Source organism: Oryx dammah, unplaced genomic scaffold, assembly GCF_014754425.2.
Source record: "Oryx dammah isolate SB20612 unplaced genomic scaffold, SCBI_Odam_1.1 HiC_scaffold_12, whole genome shotgun sequence".
In the NCBI taxonomy this organism is placed as follows: Eukaryota; Metazoa; Chordata; class Mammalia; order Artiodactyla; family Bovidae; genus Oryx; species Oryx dammah.
The window spans coordinates 2938255-2965161 of record NW_024070196.1 but is presented as its reverse complement, the minus strand read 5'-3'; the positions used below and the strand labels follow the sequence as shown (position 1 = coordinate 2965161).

The following is a 26907-nucleotide window of genomic DNA, read 5'->3' as shown; positions in this document are numbered from 1 at the left end:
TTTTTTTCTTCACACTTTCTTTGGGAGCCTATGTAGCATCCAAGTTATTTTACAGGAAATGTAATACACAGCTCTTGTAGGAATTTCCCTATTTCCCATCATATTGTCCAATTAAATGAACTGAAGAACTTTGGTATTACTAAACTTGGCCAACAGAGAACAATTGTATGACAAGTAAATAAGTCTTGCTGGGAAGATGTTGCTTAAGGGATAAAATGGCTCTGTCAACAAGTAAACCAAAAAATTAAATGTTAACTAAGGAAGGTAACCACTTGAAAAGGGATAGCTAACACAGGATTCAGGTATATATAGGATTGAAGATCTCTCAGTTAAGTCCAAAGCAAAGGATGATTTCTTGGAACTTCCAAAAATTTAAAACCATGAAACATCTATTACTGCTGCTTTTGTGTGCTTTTATAGTTCAGGCCCAATATCCTGACTATGATGAGGTGACTTTTACATATTATTATATTCTTACTAATACTATTAATATAAAATATAACCAAATCATAATCTTACCTGAATATTTATTTTAATGAAATTAGCATTGATTTTAGTCATGAAATTGAATTGTTAGTTTCTAGGACCTATTTTATTTAAAGAATGTTGTATAGTATTTCTTACGTAAAAACAAAATAATAATTTCTCATTTTCTGGTTTATCATCTTTATTTTCCCAGGTAGAAGATGACAGAGCTAAGGTAAGAAGTGCTTTTCTTGATTGTTGCTGTCCTGAGTAGTATGATTTTCATTTAGTTCTAGCAATATGTTATTACAATCTGAGAACAAAAACTTGAAAATTTCACAGACTATAAAATAAAAGAGCAGTATTTTAAAAGAAAAAAGCTGTAATTGCTGGGTAGCTCTTTGGTGAAGGAAGGTAATACATAGGTCCTGAAATTATTGGCTATTGGTAAATGAAAATTGTGAACTAAATCTAAAAGTAAAATAGATCACGTTCTGTGATATAAGATTAAAAATTGTTTTTTTGTTGAGAAATTTATATATTGTTATTGTTAATGGTTATGAAATATAGCACTCCATTTAGTTTATTCATTCATAGAACAGTTTTGCCTCAAGTATCACTCCTACTGGCTTGGAGATGTCAAAATACAAAAATACATTTAGAAAAATGACACTTTAAGAATTTAAATTTTATTATCAGATGATTCCTAATCTAATTACTTGTATATAACATAGTATCTGCCACACTAGAAATAAAAGTACACAGTGAATGAAGTAATTAAATGAAATGATTCATTTTGGATCATTTGTTGAATTTAAATGGAACCTAATATATAGCTCCTGAAATAATATATAGCTCCTTTTAATTATCAAGGTATACATATAAAAAGATAGTTATATGGTTAATTGAGTTAGGTAAGAAAAATGTAAAGAATGTGTAAGAATCAACTTTTATGAAGCAGTAGGCTAAGCACTTATACATTCCATCTCGCTGACTAATCTACAAAGAGATAGTTTACTTTTTTATCCTTCCAACTGGATTTTCTAGTTTTAGTTATTTCAATAAGTGGTCTTCATAAACCTAAATATCCATATAATTTCTTTTAAACATTTTTCATTTCCTTTTCTCTAGTAACGCTAGATCACCATTGCTACCTTTCTAATGATACTCTAAATAAAAAGAAAGTATTTTTCTCCTGTTATAATTTTATTTGTAATAAACAGATGAATCACATTTCATAAAATTTCTGTTAGAACACACCATCTTTGACTGCGACCATATCTTCAAAATATATATTTCCTACAAATCTTCATACATTATTATTTTTAATGCAATTACACATAACATACTGTAGTTTAATTTCAGAAGTTAAGCAGGGGAATCTGGAACCAATCTGCCCAGGTTTAAAGCCTAGCACTCTCCTACTAAATGTACTGTCTCTTACTGAATAAATGATAGTAAAATTCCAAATACAGTCATCAGTGACCTCTAGACCCACAAGATAGCTAGAGAGCTTAGTCTCTGGTGCAAATGTAGTCCTTTGTTAATTTTTAATTAAACCCTGAAAATGGAAGGTGTGGTGGCGGTGGTGGTGGTTTAGTTGTTAAGTCGTGTCCAACTCTGCAACCCCATGGGCTGTGTAGCCTGCCAGGTTCCTCTGTCCATGGAATTCTCCAGGCTAAAATCCTGGAGTGGGTTGCCATTTCCTTCTATACCTGAAAAGTGTAATTACTGACAAAGACCATATGATGATAATAAAGTTAATCCAGGCCAGCACTTTTGCATTGTATTGCATATTTTCCACTTCACTATCTTTTAATGTTATATTTTTAATTTGCAAATAATTTAATTGCAATGCACATAACCTAAGAATTATTTAAATGAAATAATTATTTTAAATGAGAAATCATGGCATTTGATAAAGCAGTCATGTAAGAAATTTCATGAGAATGATTTGACAATTTTGTTAATAGAAGATTGGAGTTAATAGTGGAAAAGCCATTTATACTATAGTATCTGTTATTGTTATGTGTGATTGCAATAAAGATAATAGTGAGAAATTAATATGTGCCAGGCACTCTTCTAAGGGTATCACATGCAGTAAGTCATTTAATACTTAAAATCATCTTATATAGCAGATACTATGACTACCTTTGTTTTAGAGATAAAGTAATTCACCCTCAGTCTTTAGAACTAGAAAGTGGTGTGTGTGGGTCAGGACTTGAAACCAAGTAGCCTGGCTCCAGAATACCTTATTCCTTTACAAACGTGTTAGAGTCAATTGGTGTCTTATTACAAATACATTTGTTTTTTAATACATCTGTATTGCCACTTAAGTATTATTAACTAAGAGCTAGTGAAATAATCAATTCATAAAAATTAAAAGTAATAAATAATTACTGGAATTTAGTAAACCAAGTGGCTTGAGAACATTTATTCCTCCTGACAGTATAGATTTCATAGGATTTTGTGTGTTCCAATGTATAGATTTCAGGAATCTGAGTTCATTGCTATTCATTATCTGATGCAACTTTTTTTAAGGACTCTTTTTAAAACTCCTCCAGGTACAGTAGCTCTTTGCACTGTTTTTCTTTCTGCTCTTATTAAAGAGACCTGGGGAACCTATTGATTTGCCAGCAATAGCTAGTCAGTTGATGGTCCTTAAGGAAATCATCATTTAGTAACCTAAGTTATAAAATGAGACTGTTGGAATACTACATCTCAAGTTTTCCGCAACACTCTTCGTTTTATTTCTGCCTGGCCCCCTGAAGTTACGTTTGGATGCTCGCGGTCATCGGCCCTATGACAAGAGGAGGGAAGAGGCCCCCAGCCTGAGACCTGTGGCCCCTCCCATCAGTGGAGGTGGCTATCGTCCTCGGCCCGTCACAGAAACTGCGCGCCAGAAGAAAGTGGAGAGAAAGCCCCCTGACGCTGATGGCTGCCTGCACGCGGACCCGGACCTGGTGGGTGTACACATGCCTCTGTCCGCCATGGGCCTCCCGTGTGGAGAAACTCACATTCATGTGTCTTCCTGATGAGCACTGACCCACGTTACCATCACTGTCATTTTGCTTGCTTCTTTTGGATGTAAATACAGAACATAAACTTTGGGCTTTGGGCTAAGGGTGCTTTTCTAGTTTCCTTTGGTCTGCAACCAAGATTACAAATCAGGACACAGGATGTTGCCTCTCCTTTGTACTTGCCCACTTTGTCTGTTCAGGTGGTAATACTTTCATACCTAATTACCTTTGTTCTATGGTAAGGATTATTTTTAATCTTCAGAGAATTATAATGGTGAGTCTAGAACTTCTGGTCTTATATAAAGAAAATCAAATTGCAAGTTTTTATATTGGTGAAAGTTGTCATTGAATTTTCACTATGTGCTTGTTTTGCAAATACCTCAATCCTACATCTTATGTTGGCGATTTTCTTTGTATATAGGGTGTGTTGTGCCCTACAGGATGTCAGTTGCAAGATACTTTGGTAAAACAGGAAAGATCGATCCGAAAGAGTGTAGAAGATTTACGTAATGATGTGGAGTCTGTTTCCCACACCTCTTCTTCCACCTTTGAATATATAATTCAGCTAAAAAACGTATGGAAACAAAGGCAGAATCAAGTAAAAGGTAGATATCCTTGTGGTTTCTGTTTGACTCTATTACAAAATTGAAACTGTCAGAGTGCTATGGGGAACGCACAGTTCTGAGAAGATCCAGGTCTCTAGATGAGCCTGGGTAGTTCAGTATGAGCCTGATTACCCCAAGGTCCTCACCTAGGCATCTTCACCTGCAGCTTGTTACGTAAGCACTATTCAGCTTTAACTCCCAGTCTGGCATCAGCAAGGATGATTTTCTGTGAACATTTTTACTGTGAGTCCTTATTTTTACTCAATAAGAAACTTATGACTCTGAAGCTAATATATTCACAGAGTGAAAATTTAGCATTTATAGATTTAACCTTTGACATTTTAAATGTATGTGTCTATGATATCTTCAGTCGAATTGCAAATAATGATCCCATCATTTGAAATTTGAGATCTGAATTTTGAGTGCTGTTGGCCTGGTGGTTAGGAATCAGCTAGTGACTGAACCAGGCATAGGTGTCTCAGGGAATAGCCTACCCAAATCTGGACATTTTTTCAAAGAATCATGGCATTTCTCTTGCATATTTCTTTTGTATTTCTGCTGCAGTTATGTGGGATGGATAAGTAAATTAAGTGCATCTACTCTATAAGATGTTGAACTGAGATAGAAGGCCTAAGTACTGCTTTCTCCTCTTTTCCTTATCAAAGAAATAAATAAGCAACTTATTGAATATATCATTAGGCTTAATTTTTACCTTAACCTAAGGTAAATTACTAGTGTAGTGACTAGACTATATGTTAATTTATGTATGCAGTGGACCAAATAATTTTCCTTAAGTGCAACTACATATCACGACTGCCCAATGCCCGAGGCTAGTTTATTCTCAAAATCAAAATCATGATTGTATAATTGAATACATTTAGTTTTTTTGTCAAGAGAAAATGCTAAACATTCCTACACAATTTCATTTTTCCAGATAATGAAAATGTAGTAAACGAGTATTCCTCACATCTGGAAAAGCACCAGTTATATATACATGAGACTGTGAGCAGTAATATCCCAACTAAGCTTCGTGTGCTCCGTTCAATTCTGGAAGATTTGAGAAGCAAAATACAAAAATTAGAATCGGATGTCTCAACTCAGATGGAATACTGCCGCACCCCGTGTACTGTCACTTGCAATATTCCTGTGGTGTCTGGCAAAGGTAACTAGTTAAAACATATTTCTAGAAGGTTATGGAAGAATTCACACTCTAAAAATAAGAGAACTAAAACGAGTTCAGTGGATTTTCCCCGAAAGTTCCTAAGTACATCTCAGCACATCATGAAGATATCCCCAGTATACCTAATGCGCTTGCCAGTTTTTGAAGAGTAGGAAGCAGCGTAATGATGCTGGTAGCTCAATGAGTATAATGTACATACTTGCTTGAATAGATGGGAACAATGGATAGATGTAGGGATTTCTCCATCACATGTGTTCTGGAAGTTTATAGATATCAGGACACAAAAGGTGGAGAAGGGCTTTCTCACTCCTTTGGATTCCTTGAAACCGAGTGTGATTTTTAGTAAAAGGAAGCTTCAGTTTCTGTAACATTTATCCTCAGATGTCTAAAATAAAACATTCTTTAGTAATCAATTATCTTACAAACTTGGTGACTAAATGCAAAGTAATGATGTTGTGGTCCCTAAATATAATTTGTTCTCTTACGGTTGCAGAATGTGAGGAAATCATCAGGAATGGAGGTGAAACATCTGAAATGTACCTCATTCAGCCTGAGGATTCTAGCAAACCATATAGAGTATACTGTGATATGAAAACGGAAAAAGGAGGTACGTGTTTGATAGCTTTTGACTATTATGCTGAAATTATTTTGATACCATAAAATGCCAGGAAAAAAACCTAGCTTTAACAAAACTAACAATGAGCCATTTGATTTGGAATGCAATCTGATATTTTAGAAGTTATAAAATATTTCTGATTCACAGTTTTGGGTAAAAGATAAAGCACTTGCAGTTTCCAAAGATTTGCAAGTTTTCCTTTCACATTTATTTCCTTATTATATCTATTTAAGGGCACTAATTATCAGTGGGCATAAATTAAATGGGCAAGGAAAGCAGACATTGCCCCCAAAAGCACATTATTTGTTAGTGGTTAATATGTGTTATTTTTTTTCTTTCAACCAAAGGATGGACAGTAATTCAGAACCGTCAAGATGGTAGTGTTGACTTTGGCAGGAAATGGGATCCATATAAACAAGGATTTGGAAATATTGCAACCAATGCAGAAGGGAAAAAATACTGTGGTGTACCAGGTAACAACTGGGAGTACAAAATCATTCTTTATTTAGATTTTTTTCCATTTAAAAAATATAGTGTTGGTAGTTTGCTTTTAGGAGTTTTAGGAGGTCGAGAAGAATTTACAAAAGGAGCATAAAAGCTAATGATAAGAGGGGAAAGGCAGTTTTTTGCTTTCAAAATTTTTATTTTTGGTGAGATTTTATTTTCTTTTTCCTTTAGGTGAGTATTGGCTTGGAAATGACAAAATTAGCCAGCTTACCAATATGGGACCCACAAAACTTTTGATTGAAATGGAGGACTGGAAAGGCGATAAGGTGATGGCACTCTATGAAGGATTTACTGTACAGAATGAGGCCAACAAATATCAGCTCTCAGTGAGCAAATACAAAGGAACAGCTGGCAATGCCCTCATAGAAGGGGCTTCTCAACTGGTTGGAGAAAACCGGACCATGACCATCCACAACAGCATGTTCTTCAGCACGTACGACAGAGACAACGATGGCTGGTATGTGCTGCTGCTTCTCTCCTGCTTTCAGTGCCACGGCTCATGTTGCTGCCTGCAGTCATTACTGACAGCAAGCATGATTAGTGACGCTTGTTTCTTGGGTAGTTCCTGTGTGCCAGCACTGTACTAAGCTCTCTCTGAAACACTTCAGCTATAAAGTTGCCACTGCTATCCTCATTTCACACATGAAGAGTAGCCAGATGAAGTAATTTACCCAACATTACATAACCGTAAAAGATACAACTGTAATTTGAGCCCAGTTACTTTCTAAGTAGTGAGTACTTAGATAGATTTCTGTATGTCTATCATGGACTGTGTCTTTTGAAACCTCCATTTTGTTTTCTAAGAATCTGTAACACTGAGAGATCTGAAAGCTATCATTTCAGGATAACATAACGAATAGTGAATTTGCCACATGGGCCCAGTTATCTCCCTTTCTCACTATAGGGCACAGAAAGCCCTTGGTGCATTATTGTGACTTTCCATATAGAATCAGAGGGAAGGAATATTGCACCCAGCACTCCTCTGTGGGCTTTGCAAAGAATTAACTTGAGAGCACGGCAGTTGTAATAACTCCAAACAAATTTCCTTTCAGGAAAACTACAGATCCCACAAAGCAGTGTTCTAAAGAGGATGGTGGTGGATGGTGGTATAACCGATGTCACGCAGCCAATCCCAATGGCAGATACTACTGGGGTGGAGCATACACCAGGGACATGGCAAAGCACGGCACAGACGATGGAGTGGTGTGGATGAACTGGCAGGGCTCCTGGTACTCGATGAAGAAGATGTCCATGAAGATCAGGCCTTACTTCCCAGAGCAATAGTATCCCCCACACAGAGTATTATTCTTCCACATGTAATAACATTTTTGTATATCATGTTATCAGAATTTTTTTTTTCATACCTTATATCTCTCTAAAGCTATCAAAAGGTAGTTGGTGTGAGTTTTCAGAAAAAGTTTTTAGGACAAATGACGTTAAAAACAGCACATGGTTTTCTCTCATATTTGTCATTTCCATTGTGTACAAAGAAGTAACTAAAAGGATAATTGTGGACAGTCAGTGTTCATAATTTCCATTCCAGTGGATTGTGAGAAATTTCAAATTAGGAAGAGAAATTGAGGTGAAGTAAAATCATATGTTTAAAATTCACTTTGAACCTCTCTTTATTTATGTAAGATCTATCACAGAAAACTCAAAAAGATTTATTCATTAAACCAGTTTATGTTACAATAAATTAATGTTGTCTTATTTTGTAATCCACATGGTCACTGAGTTAGGCTTTGAACCTGTGAGCAAAGAGAAGCATTCCCAACCTCGAGCAGCGAATGAGCTGACGGTGGCACCCTGAGGGTTCAGCGTCTCACTCTGCTTCACAAAAAGCCACTGCTCTGCAGGGAGGTAGCCTTGCGGGTCAGAGAGACCAAGGGCACAGTCACAGTCAAGTCTTCTCCATTCGTTTTTTGAGGGAAGCAGTGAGGTAACAAGCAGCATTTGCCCCTGGAAATTTGGCCTACTGGCCTCAATTGGGTTTTTGTTTTACACATGGTCACAGCAGAACTAAAACAGAAGTGGATTTCTCTTCTTTCCACTTCTTGGGAAATGAGTATGTCAGCTCAAATTGTCTTTCCCTTTGTATTCTCCATCTGCCCTGGGACAACCCTCTGACCCTCTGGCTTCCTTCCCTCTTGCAATGTCATCGCCACTGATTTTCATGGAAGCATTGATCTGAAGCCCATCTTTTTCATCTCTGCATCTAAGCAAATGTTCATTTCTATCATGGCAATGCCATCACTCTCTTAACTCCTCATCATAGCCAACCTTACCTTTTATCCAGGTTCCCTGCCGTAAGTTCTGTCCCATACCTACCTATATTCAAGATGTTACTGTTATAATAAATTAATATAACAGTATATTAAGTGTGCTAAAAATAGAAAATTGTGCTAAACATAGAAAATTCTGACCAAGTTACTTTCCTACTTAATGTTAGCTTGTTGTTATCTAAATGTTAAAATCCAGGCTTCTTAGCTGGGAGTGAAAATGGTTTGTTACTTGGTCTCCGCACTGTCTTCTGCCCCTGCCCCCTTTCACCGTACATCTACATTCTTGTCACAGTGAATTTTTCACCATGCCAGGAAAGGGCAAGCCCCTTTATATTATGCTCCTGTTGTCAACAGCATCTTTCCTCCAATACCATCTGACAAATTGCTGTTCATTTTCAAGGCTTCCTTTAAATGTCATTTGTTAGGGCTACATATCTTTCTCCTTTGCTAATAATGAGCTCTTATTAATCTTTGAGATTTTAATAAATTTATAAATATTATATAATATATAAATTTATATATATTAAAATATATAAATCTCATATTATTAAGACCTTATTGTTCAGTTGTTAAGTCACATCTGATTCTGTGTGACCCAATGGACTGCTGCTCGCCAGGCTTCCCTGTCCTTCACTGTCTCCCAGAGTTTGCTCAAACTCATGTCCATTGAGTTGGTGATGCCATCCAACCATCTCACCCTCTGTTGTTCCCTTCTCATCCTGCCCTCAATCTTTCCCAACATCAGGGTCTTTTCCAATGAGTCAGAGCTTCAAATCAGGTGGCCAAAATACTGTAGCTTCCCCTTAACCACCAGTCCTTTCAATGAATATTTGGGGCTGATTTCCTTTAGGAGTTTCTTTAAGATCTTGGATAGACCTTTTATAATGTAGAACACATTTTCCAAAAAAAGGTACACATAGAAACTCAATATGCAAAATACTTGAAAGTAGACCTTTTTAAGCAAGACCGAGTATAGCAAAAGCCCACGGAATAAAGGATGGGGAGGTGCAATATCCCTCAGACCTTTGCTCAATCCCCTTATGTACTCAGGACTGAGTGAATTCCTAGAGTTAAAACCCACTAAAGGAGGTACTCCTATGATCAATTCTTAGTTAATGTACTTGTACATGGAGATCACACCTAGGTAATATGTAATATCTATCTAGAAAGAAATAAGCATTCCTATGCAAAGAGTTGACTCATTGAAAAAGACCCTGGTGCTGGGAGGGATTGGGGGCAGGAGGAGAAGGGGACGACAGAGGATGAGATGGCTGGATGGCATCACCGACTCGATGGACGTGAGTTTGGGTAAACTCCGGTAGTTGGTGATGGACAGGGAGGCCTGGTGTGCTGTGATTCATGGGGTTGCAAAGAGTCGGACATGACTGAGTGACTGAACTGAACTGAACTGAAGGTATCATTTGGTAAGAAATGTTACATATCTGATTTTTGCCCATTCAAGTTTTAAAATTGTAAATACAGTCAAAAGGTAGTGTCCCCTAGTTAGAGTATATAAAACAGTATCTAAAAACTTTAGCTCACGACTTTTATGAAGATAATAAAAAATGAATTGAAATTAATAATCTCATATTTTGGCATGAGAACTATAACATATTTCTTATACAATTAAGACTGAAAGTATAAAACAAATTGAGGAGGGCATGGCAACTCACTCCAGTATTGTATTCTTGCCTGGAGAATCCCCATGGACAGAGAAGCCAGGCAAGCTAAAGTCCATGGGGTCACAAAGAGTCGGACACAACTGAGTGACTAAACCCAGTGCAGCGTATATAATTCATTAGACTTATGAAGGATAAATGCACTTGGGATGTAAGCTTCCCATTCCTCTGCATTTAGGAACCGAGGAAAAACAGATAACTAATATAACTAAAGGCTTGTTTTTTTAAATGAACATATGTGGGGCAAAACCATGGATTATCTAACATATCACAAACCACAGTAGTTGAGCCAACACTTCTGTTTAACCATTGCACACCAAAATACCATGTACAATGACCATCTAAACCTGCAGAACTTATTTAAAACACAGAGTTCCTGGTCTCAACCTAAGTTTACTGCATCAGAGTCTCTACATGGGGAAGATTGGAAAAATGTATGTTTTTAAATAAATGGCCCTAAGAGATTCTGATCAGTGGCTGGACTTCAGAACAAGTGAGTCAGGCTATGTTTGCATTCTCCAGAGACTCCTGTCTTTCTTATCTAGCACTTTTTCCACTCAAGTGGTGACTGTGAGGCAATATTTAGAGAAAGAGGTCATCTTTGAGATTACGTGACTTCATAGATAACGATTGCCTATGTCTGAGACCCAGTCTGGGTTTAGCAGCATGAGCCCCAAATACTAGAACCACTATTTCTCCTCTGGTACCTATCAGTCTCAGGTGTTTCTTTAGCTGGACTTTTAGGTTTTCTGAGGTGTAGAAACAAATGAGAGATGCTACCTACCTTTTTGTACCTAGAGCTGAAGCTGTGGTTCTGAACACTATCCATCCCCTACACTGTCCGTGTGATTTGATGATCCCTCCTTGAGTTTCCTCCGCCATGCAGCTCTGCACCAAGTCACAGTGTGTTGGTGTGTTATGGCTAAACCTAGGAAATGGAATAAGCTCTGTTTATTTTAACATCAACTGTGGGTTGTTGCTTTTTTTTTTTTTTTTTTTTGGCCACACAAATTTGCATGTGGGATCTTAGTTCCCTGAGCAGGGATCAATCGAACCTGCTCTCCCTACATTTGAAGTGCAGAGTCCCAATCACTGAACAGCCAGAGAAGACCCTAATTATGGTTTGAAATAAAGAAAGTAGAATGCATTACTTTAGATGTTTGGTGAAATACAGAAAAAAGTAGGATCATTTATAATTTCAGCACTCAACAGGGAAGCAATTAATATTTTGATAGATTTTTGTTGTTGTTATCCTGTGCATGTTTTAGAACTTGAAGTTTTCACATTGGGACATAGAAATTTTATCATGTTACTCAATATTCTTCTATAATTTTCTATAATATGATTTTTAATGGCCATATGATATTCCATCATGTGCCACATACTCTTTTTTTTTTTGAACAAATGTCTCTCATTTGACATTTAGATTTTTCTGACCTTGTTCTAATAAGGACAATGCTGTGATTAGCATATTTTTGCATGCAAAATATAATCTGTATTATCTATAAGTTTTTATCTACTTCCTTCTAGAATAAATTTCTAGAAGCAGAATTTCTAGAGAAAATAAAGGATTTTGGCATTCTAAGTGCTTTTAAATTACAATATTGCCAAATAACTCTCCATAAAGATTGTACTGATTTACCTTTGGCACACAGAATTAGAGATGTTTGCATTTTTATTTTCTCCTCCTTCATGAATGCTGAATGGTGATTAAAATATTGACAATTATTTTAAGTTTCACACATTTAATTACTAGTGCAACTACAAGATTTTAAAATGTTTAATGACCATTGACTATCTTCTTTTGAGAGTTTGTTTTTAGGTCCTTTCCCCAATTTTCTATGAGGAGAATCATCTTTTATATGAATTTTTAACTGTTCTTTAGGTATGTAAGACAGCAAACAGGAGCATGATATTACCCACTATTTATTCAAGTATTTTATTTCCTAGGTGATTACACTGGGTCTTACGCTTATGCAAATCATTTTAACTGGTATGAATAGTAAGCATTGCACCATTTCTTTCCTAACAACAGGTGATGTGTTTTTTGGCTTTGTTTTTGACTGAATGATATTTATTTCTCCAACAACATTTTATTCGACAAGTTTCAGTTTTACAAATAAATTATAAAAACAATTTAATGAATACCTCTATGCCCTTCACCTAGATTAAACAATTGTTTGCTACATTTGCTTTATCTCTTAAAAGGAGATATTTTTAATGCAGTTTTGCAAGCGCTTATGTAGGCATACAAACCTAAGGTCATAGACCTATTGCAGATGAGTCAAAGGTGGATTTAGCAAATATTTTCCAGAATGCCCTGATGCAATCAACATGCAGCCACCCTGGGCAATGAGCTGATGAAGAGGGAGATCACTGACCATTTCTCAGCTCAAACCAGGCAGGGTGTCTTAAATTTTCTTGCCTCTGTGGTTTTGAAATGTTGCTTTTACTATGTGGAAACGAAAAACAGAATGTCCAACTCTCAGATGATGATTAATTTGCCTCTCTTCCCCAGGTGCAAATTCCTTACCATACCACTTCCTTCTATGGTCTTTAAGGCCCTGCCACCTCGCAGAAAGCAAAGAAAAACTAAAGAGCCTCTTGATGGAAGTGAAAGAGGAGAGTGAAAAAGTTGGCCTGAAAGTCAACATTCAGAAAACCAAGATCATGGCATCTGGTCCCATCACTTCATGGCAAATAGGGAAACAGTGGAAACAGTGGTAGACTTTATTTTGGGGGGATCCAAAATCACTGCAGATGGTGACTGCAGCCATGAAATTAATGACAGTTGCTCCTTGGAAAAAAAGTTATGACCAACCTAGACAGCATATTAAAAAGCAGAGACATTACTTTGCCAACAAAGGTCCATCTAGTCAAAGCTATAGTTTTTCCAATAGTCATGTATGGATGTGAGAGTTGGACTATAAAGAAAGCTGAGTGCCAAAGAACTGATGCTTTTGAACTGTGGTGTTGAATAAGACTGTTGAGAGTCCCTTGGACTGCAAGGAGATCAAACCAGTCCATCCTAAAGGAAATCAGTCCTGAATATTCATTGGAAGGACTGATGCTGAAGCTGAAACTCCAATACTTTGCCCACCTGATGCGAAGAACTGATTCATTGAAAAAGACTCTGATGCTGGGAAAGATTGAAGGCAGGAAGAGTAGGGGACAACAGAGGATGAGACGGTTGGATGGCATCACTGACTCAATGGACATGAGTTTGAGTAAACTCCAGGAGTTGGTGATGGGCAGAGAGGCCTGGCGTGCTGCAGTCCATGGGGTTGCAAAGAGTTGGACACTACTGAGCGACTGAACTGAACTGAACCTTGCCCTGAATTAATTACAGATTTTTCTCCATAAATGAGATTTATAAAAGTATTTGGGATTCAACTAAAAAGAGGATCTAGGTGAATTAATAAATGTATAAATAAATAAAATGTGATATCTCCAAAATGGTTTCCATGTAAATTCCATCACCTACAAGCAATCTGTGTGCACCTGTGCATGCTCAGTTGCTTCAGTTGTGTCCAACTCTTTATGACCCTATGAACCATAGACTGCCAGGCTCCTGCCATGGATCCCAGAATCCATGGGATTCTCCAGGAAAGAATACCCGAGTGGGTTGCCACGTCCTCCTCCAGGAGATCTTCCCAAACCAGGGATCAAACCCATGTCTCTTATGTCTCCGGAATTGGCAGGTGCGTTCTTTACTACTAGTCCCACCTGGGAAGCCACAAGCAATTTGTATAATCTTCACCAAAATCTAAATGTTGCTTTATCTCAAGTTGTTTCAGCAAATAGAAAATGTTGCATTACTTTGTTCAAGTATAACAAATACTTAGCTTATAATTTTTGTATCCTGCATATACTTATATTAATGTGGTGTTTCTTCTTTTTTTCCTTCAGGCTCTCCTAGATATAATTTGAGATTAATGATCAACTTGGTTGGATGGGTCTTCTCCTGATTCTCCAATTGCACCTCTGCTGCTGCTGCTGCTGCTGCTGCTGCTAAGTTGTCTCAGTCGTGTCCGACTCTGTGCGACCCCACAGACAGCAGCCCACCAGGCTCCCCTGTCCCGGGGATTCTCCAGGCAAGAACACTGGAGTGGGCTGCCATTTCCTTCTCCAATGCATGAAAGTGAAACATGAAAGTGAAGTCACTCAGTCATGTCCAACTCTTAGCGACCCCATGGACTGCAGCCCACCAGGCTTCTGCGCCCATGGGGTTTTCCAGGCAAGAGTACTGGAGTGGGCTGCCATTGCCCTCTAGTGTCAGCTAACTTGGAAACGTATTTTGTTGATTATAAGGGGAACCTGTGACAGACAGTAATACTACTGGGAAAATAATTGAAATTAAATGCTCTTTGCAATATTCTCATGTTTATCTATGAAGTATAGTATCATTATCCTAGAACTTATAATAAATTATATGGGTGGGACTTCCCCAGTGGTCCAGTGGCTAAGACTCTGAGGTCCTAACGTGGGAGGACTTGGGTTCAATACTTAGTCGGGGATCTGGATCCCCCCACACTACAATTAAAAGCTTGCATGCTGCACCTAAGATCAAGGATCCCACATGTTGCAACTAAGACCTGGTGCAGCCAAATAAATAAATAAATATTCAATAAGTAAATTCTGTGGGCAACTTAGGTGGTTAGAGCCTGGAAGAACACTGCTATGAGCTGCAACTCCACATGTGCTTCATATCATCACAGTATTTAACCTCCCCAAACTACTATTTTCTCATGAAAAAAAAATCTATTAATAGAGCGTTCTCATCTTTAATAAGGAACTCTGCGTGCATGCTAAGTCGCTTCAGTCGTGACTGATTCTTTGCGACAGTATGGACTATATAGCCGGCCAATCTCTTCTGTCTATAGTATTCTCTAGGCAAGAATACTGGAGTGGGTTGCTATGTCCTCCTCCAGGGGATCTTCCTGACCCAGGGATCAAACCCACATTTCTTATGTCTCTTGCATTGGCAGGTGGGTTTTTTACCACTGAGACACCTGGAAAACCCAAAAGAACTCTAGTAAGTATCAATTTAAAATATTACTGTATTATTTTATTAAAGTATAATACTTTATTCTAAAAAGTTTCCATACACTGAAAATGAGTATATAAATATTAATAGAATGTATGAGTCAAAATTTAAATAATTTTTTGATAAAAATGAAATATGATATCAACAAATACAGAAGGGATTGACACAGTCAGTAGGAGCTTGAAATGGAAGAATTTTAAAGTTCCTTTTAACTCTTAAATTTATTAATTCACAAATATTTTATTGGGTCATTAATTTGTGCCAGATCTTGACTAAAGTAGATGGAAAAACAATAGTCTCTGCATTTAGGACTTCTCCTGTGGCTCAGTGGTTTAAAAAAAAAAAAAAAAACCCCGTTTGCAACTGAAGAGACACAGGACATGCGGGTTTGAACTTTGGGTCAGCAAGATTCTCTGGAGGAAGGCATGCAAACCACTCTAGTATACTTGCCTGGAGAATATTACGGTCAGAGGAGCCTGGTGGGTTACAGTCCCTAGGGTCACAAAGATTCAGACAGGACTAAAGTGACACTGAGCACACACGCATCCTCTGCATTTAAGGAAAGAGTTATTAAGTGGCTTCTCATGTACTTTGGCATACTAAAGAGAGCATTAAGTTAGCTTCAGGCTAATAGATGGAGATGGATCTATCTAGGTGTAAAATTAAGATATCAGTTCAGTTCAGCTGAGTCATATAGTTGTGTCCAACTCTTTGCAATTCCATGGACTGCAGCACGCCAGCCTGCCCTGCCCATCAGCAACTCTGGGAGCTTGCTCAAACTCATGTCCATTGAGTCGGTGATGCCATCCAACCATCTCATCCTCTGTTGTCCCTTCTCCTCCTGCTTTCAATCTTTCCCATCATCAGGGTCTTTTCCAATGAGTCACTTCTTGACATCAGGTGGCCATGGTACTGGAGCTTCAGCTTCAGCATCAGCCCTTTCAATGAATATTCAGGACTGATGTCCCTGAGGATTGACTGGTGTGATCTCCTTGCAGTCCAAGGGACTCTCAAGAGTCTTCTCCAACACCACAGTTGAAAAGCATCAATTCTTCGGCCCTCAGCTTTCTTTATGGTCCAACTCTCACATTCATATATGACTATTGGAAAACCATAGCTTTGACTAGATGGACTTTACTGGCAAAGTAATGTCTCTGCTTTTTAATATGCTGCCTAGGCTGGTCATAACTTTTCTTCCAAGGAGCAAGTGCCTTTTAATTTCATGGCTGCAGTCACCAACTGCAGTGGTTTTGGAGCCCAAGAAAACAGGCTGTACTGTTTCTATTGTTTCTCCATCTTTTTGTGATGAAGTGAAAGAATGAAGAGACAGAGCCAAAGGAAAAACAACACCCAGCTATGGATGTGCCTGGTGATAGAAGCAAAGTCTGATGCTGTAAAGAGCAATATTGCATAGGAACCTGGAATGTTAGCTCCATGAATCAAGGCAAATTGGAAGTCGTCAAACAGGAGATGACAAGAGTGAACAGTGACATTTTAGGAATCACTGAATTAAAATGGACTGGAATGAGTGAATTTAATTTAGATGCCCATTCTATCTATTGCTGTGGGCAAGAATCACTTGGAAGAAATGGAGTAGCCATCATGGTCAACAAAAGAGTCCGAAATGCAGTATTTGGGTGCAATCTCAAAAATGACAGCATGATCTCTATTTATTTCCAAGGCAAACCATTCAATATCCCAGTAATACAACCAGTAATGCTGAAGAAGCTGAACTTGAATGGTTCTATGAAGACCTACAAGAGAACCTACTTTCTAGAACTAACACCCAAAAAAGATGTCCTTTTCATTATAGGGGACTGGAATGCAAAAGTAGGGAGTCAAGAAACACCTAGAGTAACAGGCAAATTTGGCCTTGGATTACAGAATGAAGCAGGGCAAATGCTAACAGAGTTCTGCCAAGAGAATGCACTGGTCATAGCAAACATCATCTTCCAACAACATGAGAGAAGACTCTATGCATGGACATCACCAGATGGTCAATACCAAAATCATGTTGATTATATTCTTTGCAGCCAAAGATGGAGAAGCTCTACAGAGTCAGCAAAATACAAGACTGGGAGATGACTGTGGCTCAGATCATGCCAAGTTCAGACTTCAATTGAAGGAAGTAGGGAAAACCACTAGACTATTCAGGTATGACCTAAATCAAATACCTTATGATTATACAGTGGAAGTGACAAATAGATTCAAGGGACTAGATCTGATAGACAGAGTACCTAAAGATCTATGGACAGATGTTCATGACATTGTACAGGAGACAGGTATCAAGACCATCCCCAAGAAAAAGAAATTCAGTAAAGCAAAATGGTGTCTGAGAAGCCCTTACAAATAGCTGAGAAAAGAAGTGAAAAGCAAAGGAAAAAAGGAAAGATATACCCATCTGAATGCAAAATTCTGAAGAATACCAAGGAGAGATAAGAAAGCCTTCCTCAGTGATCAGTGCAAAGAAATAGAGGAAAACAATAGAATGGGAAAGACTAGAGATCTCAAGGAAATTATAGATACCAAGGGAACATTACTGCAAAGATGGGCACACTAAAGGACAGAAATGGTATGGATATAACAGAAGCAGAAGATATTAAAAAGAGGCGGCAAGGATACACAGAACTATACAGAAAAGATCTTCATGACCTAGATAACCACAATAGTGTGATCACCCACCTAGAGGCAGACACTCTGGAATGCAAAGTCAAGTGGACCATAGGAAGCATCACTATGAACAAAGTTAGTGGAGGTGATGGAATTCCAGTTGAGCTATCTCAAATCCTAAAAGATGATGCTCTGAAAGTGCTGCACTCAATATTCCAGAAAATCTGGAAAACTCAGCAGTGGCCACAGGACTGGAAAAAGTCCATTTTCATTCCCATCCCAAAGAAAGGCAATTACAAAGAATGTTCAAACTACTACACAATAGCACTCATCACTCACACCAGTAAAGTAATGCTCAAAATTCTCCAAGCCAGGCTTCAACAGTACATGAACCATGAACTTCCAGATGTTCAAGCTGGATTTAGAAAAGGCAGAGGAACCAGAGATCAAATTGCCAATTGGATCATTGATAAAGCAAAAGAGTTGCAGAAAGACATCTATTTCAGCTTTATTTACTATGCCAAAACCTTTGTCTGTGTTGATCACAAATAACTGTGGAAAATTCTTAAAGAGATGGGAATACAGACCACCTGACCTGCATCTTGAGAAATCTGTATGTAGGTCAGGAAGCAACAGTTAGAACTGGACATGGAACATCAGACTGGTTCCAAATAGAGAATGTTTACATCAAGGCTGTATATTGTCACCCTGCTTACTTAACTTATATTCTGAGTACATCAGGAGGAACACTGGGCCGGATGAATCACAAGCTGGAATAGATATTGCCAGGAGAAATATCAATAACCTCAGATAGGCAGATGACACCATCCTTAGGGCCAAAAGCGAAGAAGAACTAAAGAGCCTCTTGATGAAAGTGAAAGACAAGAGTGAAAAAGTTGACTTAAAACTCAACATTCAGAAGACTAAGATCATGGCATCTGGTCCCATCACTTCATGGAAAATAGATAGGGCAAACAGTGGATACAGTGACAGACTTCATTTTTTTGGGCTCCAAAATCACAGCTGATGGTGACTGCAGCCATGAAATTAAAAAACACTTGCTCCTTGGAAGAAAAGTTATGACCAACCTAGACAGCTTATTAAAAAGCAGAAACATTACTTCACCAACAAAGGTCCATCTAGTCAAAGCTATGCTTTTTTTCAGCAGTCATGTATGGATGTGAGAGTTGGACTATAAGGGAAATTGAGCACCGAAGAACTTATCTTTTTGAACTGTGCTGTTGAAGAAGACTGTTGAGAGTCCCTTGGAGTGCAAGAAGATCCAACCAGTCCATCCAAAGGAAACCAGTCCTGGATATTCATTGGAAGGACTGATGCTGAAGCTGAAACTACAGAACTTTGGCCACCTGATGTGAAGAACTGACTCATTGGAAAAGACCCTGATGCTGGGAAAGATTGAAGGCAGGAGGAGAAGGAGATGACAAAGGATGAGCTGGTTGGATGGCATCACCAACTCAATGGACATTATTCTGAGTAAACTCCAGGAGTTGGTGATGGGCATGGAATGCTGGCATGCTGCAGTACATGTGGTCACAAAGAGTTGGACATGACTGAGCGACTAAACTGAACTGACTGATGGGACCAGATGCCATGGTCTTAGTTTTTGAATGTTGAGTTTTAAGCCAGCTTTTACACTCTCCTCTTTCACTTTCATCAAGAGGCTCCTTAGTTCCTCTTTGCTTTTTGCCATAAGGGTGGCATATCACTGGTTACTGATATTTCTTCTGCAATCTTGATTCCAGCTTGTGATTCATCCAGTCCAGCATTTTGTGTGATGTACCCTGCAATAGAAGTTAAATAAGTAGAGTGACAATTACAGCCTTGACGTACTCCTTTCCCAATTTGGAACCAGTCTGTTCATTGTCCAGTTCTAAATGTTGCTTCTTGTCCTGCATACAGATTTCTCAGGAGACAGGTTAGGTGGTCTGGTATTTCCATCTCTTTAAGAATTTTCCAGTTTGTTGTGATCAACACAGTCAAACGCTTTGGCCTACTCAATAAAACAGAAGTAGTTGTTTTTCTGGAACTCTCCTGCTTTATCTATGATCCAGTGGATGTTGGAAATTTGATCTCTGGCTCCTCTGCCTTTTCTAAATTGAGCTTGAACATCTGGAATTTCTCTGATCATGTACTGTTGAACCCTTGCTTGGAGAATTTTGAGCATTACTTTGCTAACATGTGAGATGAGTGCTATTGTGTGGTAGTTTGAACATTCTTTGCCATTGCCTTTCTTTGGGATTGGAATGAAAACTCACCTTTCTCAGTCCTGTGGCCACAGGAAGTTCTGTGTAGAATTAAGATATAGTTGGAAGAAAAGTTATGATCAACCTAGATAGCATACTCAAAAGCAGAGACATTACTTTGCCGACTAAGGTCTGTCTAGTCAAGGCTATGGCTTTTCCTGTGGTCATGTATGGATATGAAAGTTGGACTGTGAAGAAGGCTGAGCTTGTAAGGGCTCCTCAGACAATCATTTTGGTTTTTATTTTTTGCATTTCTTTTTCTTGGGATGGTCTTGATCACTGCCTCCTGTACAGTATCATCAACCTCCACCCCTATTTCCTCAGATACTCTATCAGATCTAATCCTTTGAATCTACTTGTCACTTTCACTCTATAATCATAAGGGATTTGATTTAGATCATACCTGAATGGTCTAGTGGTTTTCCCTACTTTCTTAAATTTAAGTCTGAATTTGGCATGATCTGAGCCACACTCAGCTCCTGGTCTTGGTTTTGCTGACTGTATAGAGGTTCTCCATCTTTGGCTGCAAAGAATATAATCAATGTGGTTCAATATTGACCATCTGGTGATATCCATGTATATAATTGTCTCTGTATTGTTGGAAGAGTTGTTTTTTTTCCCTATGACCAGTGCATTCTTTTGGCAAAACTCTGTTAGCCCTTGCCTTGTTTCATTTTGTACTCCAAGGCTAAATTTGCCTGTTACTCCAGGTATCTCTTGAATTCCTACTTTTTCATTCCAGTCCCTTATAATGAAAGAGACATCCTTTTGGGGTGTTAGTTTTAGAAGGTCTTGTAGGTCTTCATAGAACTGTTCAGCTTCTTCAGCATTACAGGTCAGGGCATAGACTTGTATTACTGTGATATTGAATGGTTTGCCTTGGAAATGAACAGAGATCATTCTGTCATTTTTGAGATTGCACCCAAGTACGGCATTCTGGACTCTTTTGTTGCCTATGATGGCTACTCCATTTCTTCAAAGGAATTCTTGCCCAGAATAGTAAATACAATGGTCATCTGAGTTAAATTTGCCCATTCCAGGGCATTTTAATTTACTGATTCCTAAAATGTCGATGTTCACTCTTCAAATGCTGAACATTCTTCAGCATTGCCCTTTTGGGGATTGGAATTAAAATTGACCTTTTCCAGTCCTGTGGCCACTGCTGAGTCTTCCATATTGGCTGGCATAAAGAATGCAGCATTTTAACAGCATAGTCTTTTAGGATTTGGAATAGCTTAGCTGGAATTCCATCACCTGCACCAAGTTTGTTCATAGTAATGGTTCCTAAGACCCACTTTACTTCAGACTTCAGGATGTCTGGCTCTAGATGAGAGACCACAACATTTTGGTTATCCAGATCATTAAGACTTTTAATGTATAGTTCTTCTGTGTATTCTTGCCACATCTTCCTAATATATTTTGCTTCTTTTAGGTCCTTGCCATTTCTGTCTTCTATTGTACCCACCTTTGAATGAAATGTTCCCTTGGTATCTCTAATTTGTATAATGGAATATTACTCAACCATTAAAAATAAATAATGCCATTTGTAGCAACATGGAGGGACCCAGAGATTATCATACTAAATTAAGTAAATCAGACAGAGAGAGACAAATGTTACATGATATTACTTATATGTGGAATCTAAAACATTGATGCAAATTAATTTATTTACAAAATAGAAATAGATTCAAAGACATAAAAAATAAACTTACTGTTATCAAAGGGGATGAGGGGAGATAGATAAATAAGAAGTTTGGGATTAACATATATATGGTAGTATATATAAAATATATATAAAATAAGATACTGTTATATAGCACAGGGAACTATATTCAATATCTTTTAATAACCTATGATTGAAAAGAATACAAAAATGATATATTTATTCCTTTTCATAATACATATATATGTGTATATGTATATACATATAAATCACTTTCCTGTATACCTGATACTAACACAACATTTTGTAAATTAACTGTACTTCAGTAAAAAAAATAAAGAATGGCAGTAAGGTGTGAGGTTAACAGACTGTTAGACAGCTTGAAAGAGAAAAGATTAACACGAGATAACATAAGAGCATAACAGTGTTGTAACAATGACCATTTTGAGAGTAGAAGATGATTTAGGAGTAGACTGGATATTTGATTGAAAGGAAGCATAGAAGCTGAGGAGACCAATTTTTCTAGATTAAGAAACAGGAGGGCTAGTGAGGTCTATGACTAAAATTAGAACTAGGGTGAGGCAATAGGTTTTGATGGGAAAGTAATTAGTTAATCTTAGTTTAATGAGAAATATTTAACTGAATGTGTTCAGTAGTAGTTGAAAAATATAGATTAGATTAAGTTATCAACAGCTTATTGATGATAACTGGAGCTGTAGCAATTGTCAAATTATCTAAGGAGAAAACACTTGCAGAGTGAGAAACAATGGTCTGGCTATGATTGCTAATTGCTTCTCCTAACCTCTATCCTCACTGTCTTTCTAATTTTAATCAGGATAGTTTTGTACTCCAGCAAATAAGCAAGGCATCTTGATCCTTCTGGCAGCTTGGCCTGTCTTTGTGACTTATGCGACATAGTGGATGTGCTCTATGGGACATCCTGGAAAGTTCCTTAAAAGAGACAAGCTACCTCTTTCTCCTCTGTCTCTCCTCCCCCAGACTGCCCAAGACAAAATATTTGGGCCATGAGGTAAACTTGAGGGTGAAAGTTATCTATTAGGATGATGGCTTCCTCAAGATTTCATGGGGGCATACTTCTGTAGAGTTTCTGTCTTATTTAAGCCACATGGGTCAAACCTAATTCCAACTGATAAAAATGAGTACTAAAGTTGTTGCAATGAAAAACTCCTACATTTAAGGAGTGATCTGAGCAGGAATTGCAAATTACAGACTGAGAGAGGTAAGACAGGAGGGTGTGTAATACCAGAAAGCAAGAGAGAAATACAGCTTAAAGAGGTAGATCGAGAAAATGGCCCTTCACAGTCAAAGTCACTTTGATTTGGGGATCAATTCTGTCCCTAATAGTGTGATATTCTGGAAAATAAAATACTTCTATTTCCAACTCAAATTATGTGTAGGCAGATGTGTGGGTAGATATATCTAAGGAGGTAGACTTAGAAATAATATGACACACTAATGTCTGAAATAAATGAAAATCTTTTTAAATTCTGAAGAAGCTCTTAGCCATCTATATAAAGATTCAGAGGCAGTCACTTACTTGTAGCAAGGATTTTCAGCAGCACATAAGGAAATGCAAGAATATTGGACCATTATATGTGACTCATTTGCAAGCTGTTTTGCTCACCTTTTTTCCACTTCCCCAGGCACCACCCAGAGCCCTTTCCTTTTTCCTACCCCTTCTCCCTCCCTCCTTCTTCTCCCTCTCTCCCTCCCATCCTTCCTTCCCCTCATCCCTTCCTAGGAGAAAGGATGCATTTTCATTGGGATGGAAACTTTATGCAAGTGAGAGCAATGTACTGGGATCCCAATATGCTTGTGATATTTTAATACATTTTCAAGGGTAAGTGGCAAGTGGTTCTCACTAGAAGAAAATGTGAGATAAAAATTGGGGCCAGGAGCCAAGGCCACCAAAGATGCAACTTAGATCAAATAAAATACTGACCAATGCAAATATATTGGATGTATGACTATATTTATATAGATCATATTGAGGTGGTTTCAAAAATTGTCTTACTTTAATAAGTAATACATCACAGAACATACTTTATGATTGGTGAAAAATGAAGTGAAATGAAAACTATGGGGATTTTATTAAAGTGTTAAGTTCAATGTGTTTGGACTACTTGTAAATATTTAAAAGATTTTAAATGCTTTCTTCCATGTATTTTCTGAAAGAAATTGGTTAGACTCTGGGGAAAAATTTTAATGTGCATTAAGGTCTTCATTGGAAGTCTTAAAAAGTAGATAGGTTTCTATTTCTATTAGGAAAGAATGCTCCTTCTGCCTTGCTGGATTTGCTTGCCAACAGAGGAGATTAATGTACATAGTAATTTGTAAATTCCTAAACAAAGGCCAGCCATTGTTCAGTCCAGTGATTTGCAACTTAAGATATTGGTTTAAAATGATTCAAGTAGAATAGATGAAGCTACTTTTTGCTTTACAATGACCCTATGACTTTGGGTGGTATAAAATGGAGACATTCTCAAAACTACACCCTTAAGTGTTGAAGAGAGGACCTTCCACCTCACTTCCTCTTACTGATGTGCTGTGTGTCCCTTGGTGCATTTTAATACAAATTTTAAAGCCCATGGAACTATTTTAAAGATTAAAAACTCATATAGCTTTATTTTATAAACACTACTATGTCTCAGTTACATTTAGCTACAGTACAAAGAATAATAAAATAGCACCTGAGAATTTTTGGTAGGCTGTAAAGAATCTCAACTCCTTTCTCTTCCTTAATTTTTTCTCTTCTTCACTAGAGTCCTCTCACTTTCACTCCTTCAGCCTATTGTGTCACAAGGGGCCGGATTTTCATACGAACAGCCCTGAGAGAATAATCTGCACCTCTGAAGGGGACCCAAACCACACCATTCTCAATCTCATAGGGACTGTTGTCCCTGGGGTCATAGGAGCCACCAGGATAGTAGATGCCATTGAGATTGGCTGCCTGGCAGTTGTTGTACCACCAGCCTCCTCCGTAGACTTCAGCGCAGTTGTCTTCCCACTTGTCTGCATCCCTGTCGAAGGTGCTGAACCGCATGCCAGTGTGAGAAGTGTACTCTGTCCCTTCCTCCACAGAACCCTCAATCAGAGCATCACCTGCTGTGCCCTTGTAAGAGGAGACCTCCAGGGCATAGTCCTCTGCCTCAGAGCCTACTCTCAAGTGATATTCTGCATAAGCCCCTTTTCCAGCCCAGTCTTCTAATTCAACCCTAAGGATGGAGCCCCTCAGGGTTAGTAAGTGGAGGTATTCATTGCCTAGCCAGAATTCTCCTTCTCCCTTGTCATTTAGGCTGCCGAAACCTCTCTTGTAGTCTTGCCAGGTTCGATTAAAATTCAGTGATCCATCCATTCTTTGCTGGATCAAAAGCCATCCTCCCAAACCGGTCTCTTGATCGCAATAAACAGAAAAAAATTTACTGGATCCTGGTAGCTTGATACTGAAAATGCCACTTTGGGCACCTGAAGGCTGTGTTTGGAGGACATCATAACAGTCTAAAAAAAAAAAAAATTAAGCTGGTTGGAAGAAATTTCTCTCATTTAACTTTACAAAGTTAAATGGCCTAGATTAAATGAAAATAACTGGCTTCTTTTCCCTCCCTTCCTTCCATTCTTCCTTCTCTTTATAGAGAACACAGGGATGGAACTTATGCAAGTCAATAGCATTTATATGTACAAATTGCAAGGGGGCTTTTTCTCAATGAATTTGTAATTTCACTTCCACATACTGATTAATGGCAAGTAATCAGCAAAGATATCTTTAGCATTTAGTACTAATATCACTTATATTTAACCTGACCTCAATGTCACCTGAGCCATACACTAAAAATATGACTAATGTTAGTGACAATTTCCAACAGCACACATTCTGAGTGGTAAAAGAATTTGAATAAACAAATTTAAAATTGAGTTCGAGGGATTAATTCATTCATTCATATAACATGTATTTATTGAATGCTGACTCCACACTGCTAGGCATTTGGGAATACAGAAATGAACATGATAGACAAAGTCCCTGCCCCCATGGAACTTACAGTCTAGCATGCGCGCGCGCGCACACACACGCACGCACACACACGCACGCACGCACACACACACACACCCATGTAATTTCAATTAAGCAGGATAGAGGACTAAGAAAGAAGTAAAAGGTGCTATGGGAGACACGTTGCAGGAGTAATGAACTTAGTCTAGGGGGTCAGGGAAGGCTCCCCCAAAGGAGAAGTGTGGATACCTCTGGCAGGACGAGCTTTCTTGGTGGCATGTGCTCCTTTAATGCCAAGATCCTCTACGCTTTCGGCCTCATCTGCCATTTTAAAGTTCTTGCTTTCAAGCGCAGAGCCACCTCTGCTGATAGTTGTGCTACTGCTTACAAACTGTTTGCTGTGAGCTGAAGTTTTACTACCGGAAGAGCCAATTTCCCTTAAGGCTGGAACATCGGCTTCTAAGCGTGTCTTGCCGTCAAACTCGTGTAACTGATGGGTGAAGAAACCATCATTGTTTCTATGAAATAAATCCTCTAGGTTACCCCTCGTAGAAAAAGTATGGTCCCAGTCAAAGTCTGCGTCACCACAGTCAGAACCATCTTCAGACTTTACCACTTCTTTGGTCGTTTCTGTGCGACCTTCGGCGTTTGTAACAGTCTTTGTAATGACTTTAGTGCATGAACGACGAGTAGTAGTTGTGTGACCAGAGGTGACCTTCTCATCACCAATCAGAAGCTCTTTTTCTCCTTTAGTACTGACAAGTTTACCTGTGTGGAACTCTTTCTTTGTCCCCGAACTTACACTTCCTTCCTCTCTAAAGGTGCCCCAGTCTGGATTGGAAGGCCTAATGTTCCCATGACCTGAGCTATCTGGCCTAAAACTTGAAGATCCAGAGCTTCCAGTATTCCGAATGCCAGCACTTCCGGGCTCGGGGCGGCCGGTGTTCCAGGCGCCAGCAC

At 38.3% G+C, this 26907-nt stretch overlaps 2 protein-coding genes across 2 annotated transcripts in view; one reads left to right on the top strand and one right to left on the bottom strand.

The window, feature by feature from the left end:
* The first annotated feature begins 314 nt into the window (after positions 1-314).
* On the top strand, positions 315-8084 carry FGB (fibrinogen beta chain). Its single transcript, XM_040251346.1, has 9 exons — positions 315-449; positions 680-700; positions 3237-3428; positions 3907-4090; positions 5025-5252; positions 5764-5877; positions 6234-6359; positions 6565-6850; positions 7446-8084. Exons 1-9 carry the CDS (start codon positions 348-350, stop codon positions 7675-7677), a joined length of 1485 nt encoding a protein of 494 aa, XP_040107280.1. The 5' UTR covers positions 315-347; the 3' UTR covers positions 7678-8084.
* Positions 8085-24553: 16469 nt separating this feature from the next.
* Positions 24554-26907, bottom strand: part of FGA (fibrinogen alpha chain) — a 7854-nt gene continuing 5500 nt past the window's right edge. Inside the window, 2 exon segments of the mRNA XM_040251345.1 lie at positions 24554-25457; positions 26197-26907. The exon segment at positions 26197-26907 is cut by the window's right edge and continues 12 nt beyond it. Coding sequence (XP_040107279.1) covers positions 24748-25457; positions 26197-26907 — 1421 coding nt within the window. The 3' untranslated portion in view covers positions 24554-24747.

Excerpts from the sequence above, each read along its gene's own strand:
- FGB (XM_040251346.1), top strand. The coding sequence starts at position 348 with ATGATTTCTTGGAACTTCCAAAAATTTAAAACCATGAAACATCTATTA. Across the intron at positions 450-679 it reads AATATCCTGACTATGATGAG|GTAGAAGATGACAGAGCTAA; the intron begins GTGACTTTTACA and ends TTATTTTCCCAG. Across the intron at positions 5,878-6,233 it reads TATGAAAACGGAAAAAGGAG|GATGGACAGTAATTCAGAAC; the intron begins GTACGTGTTTGA and ends TTTCAACCAAAG.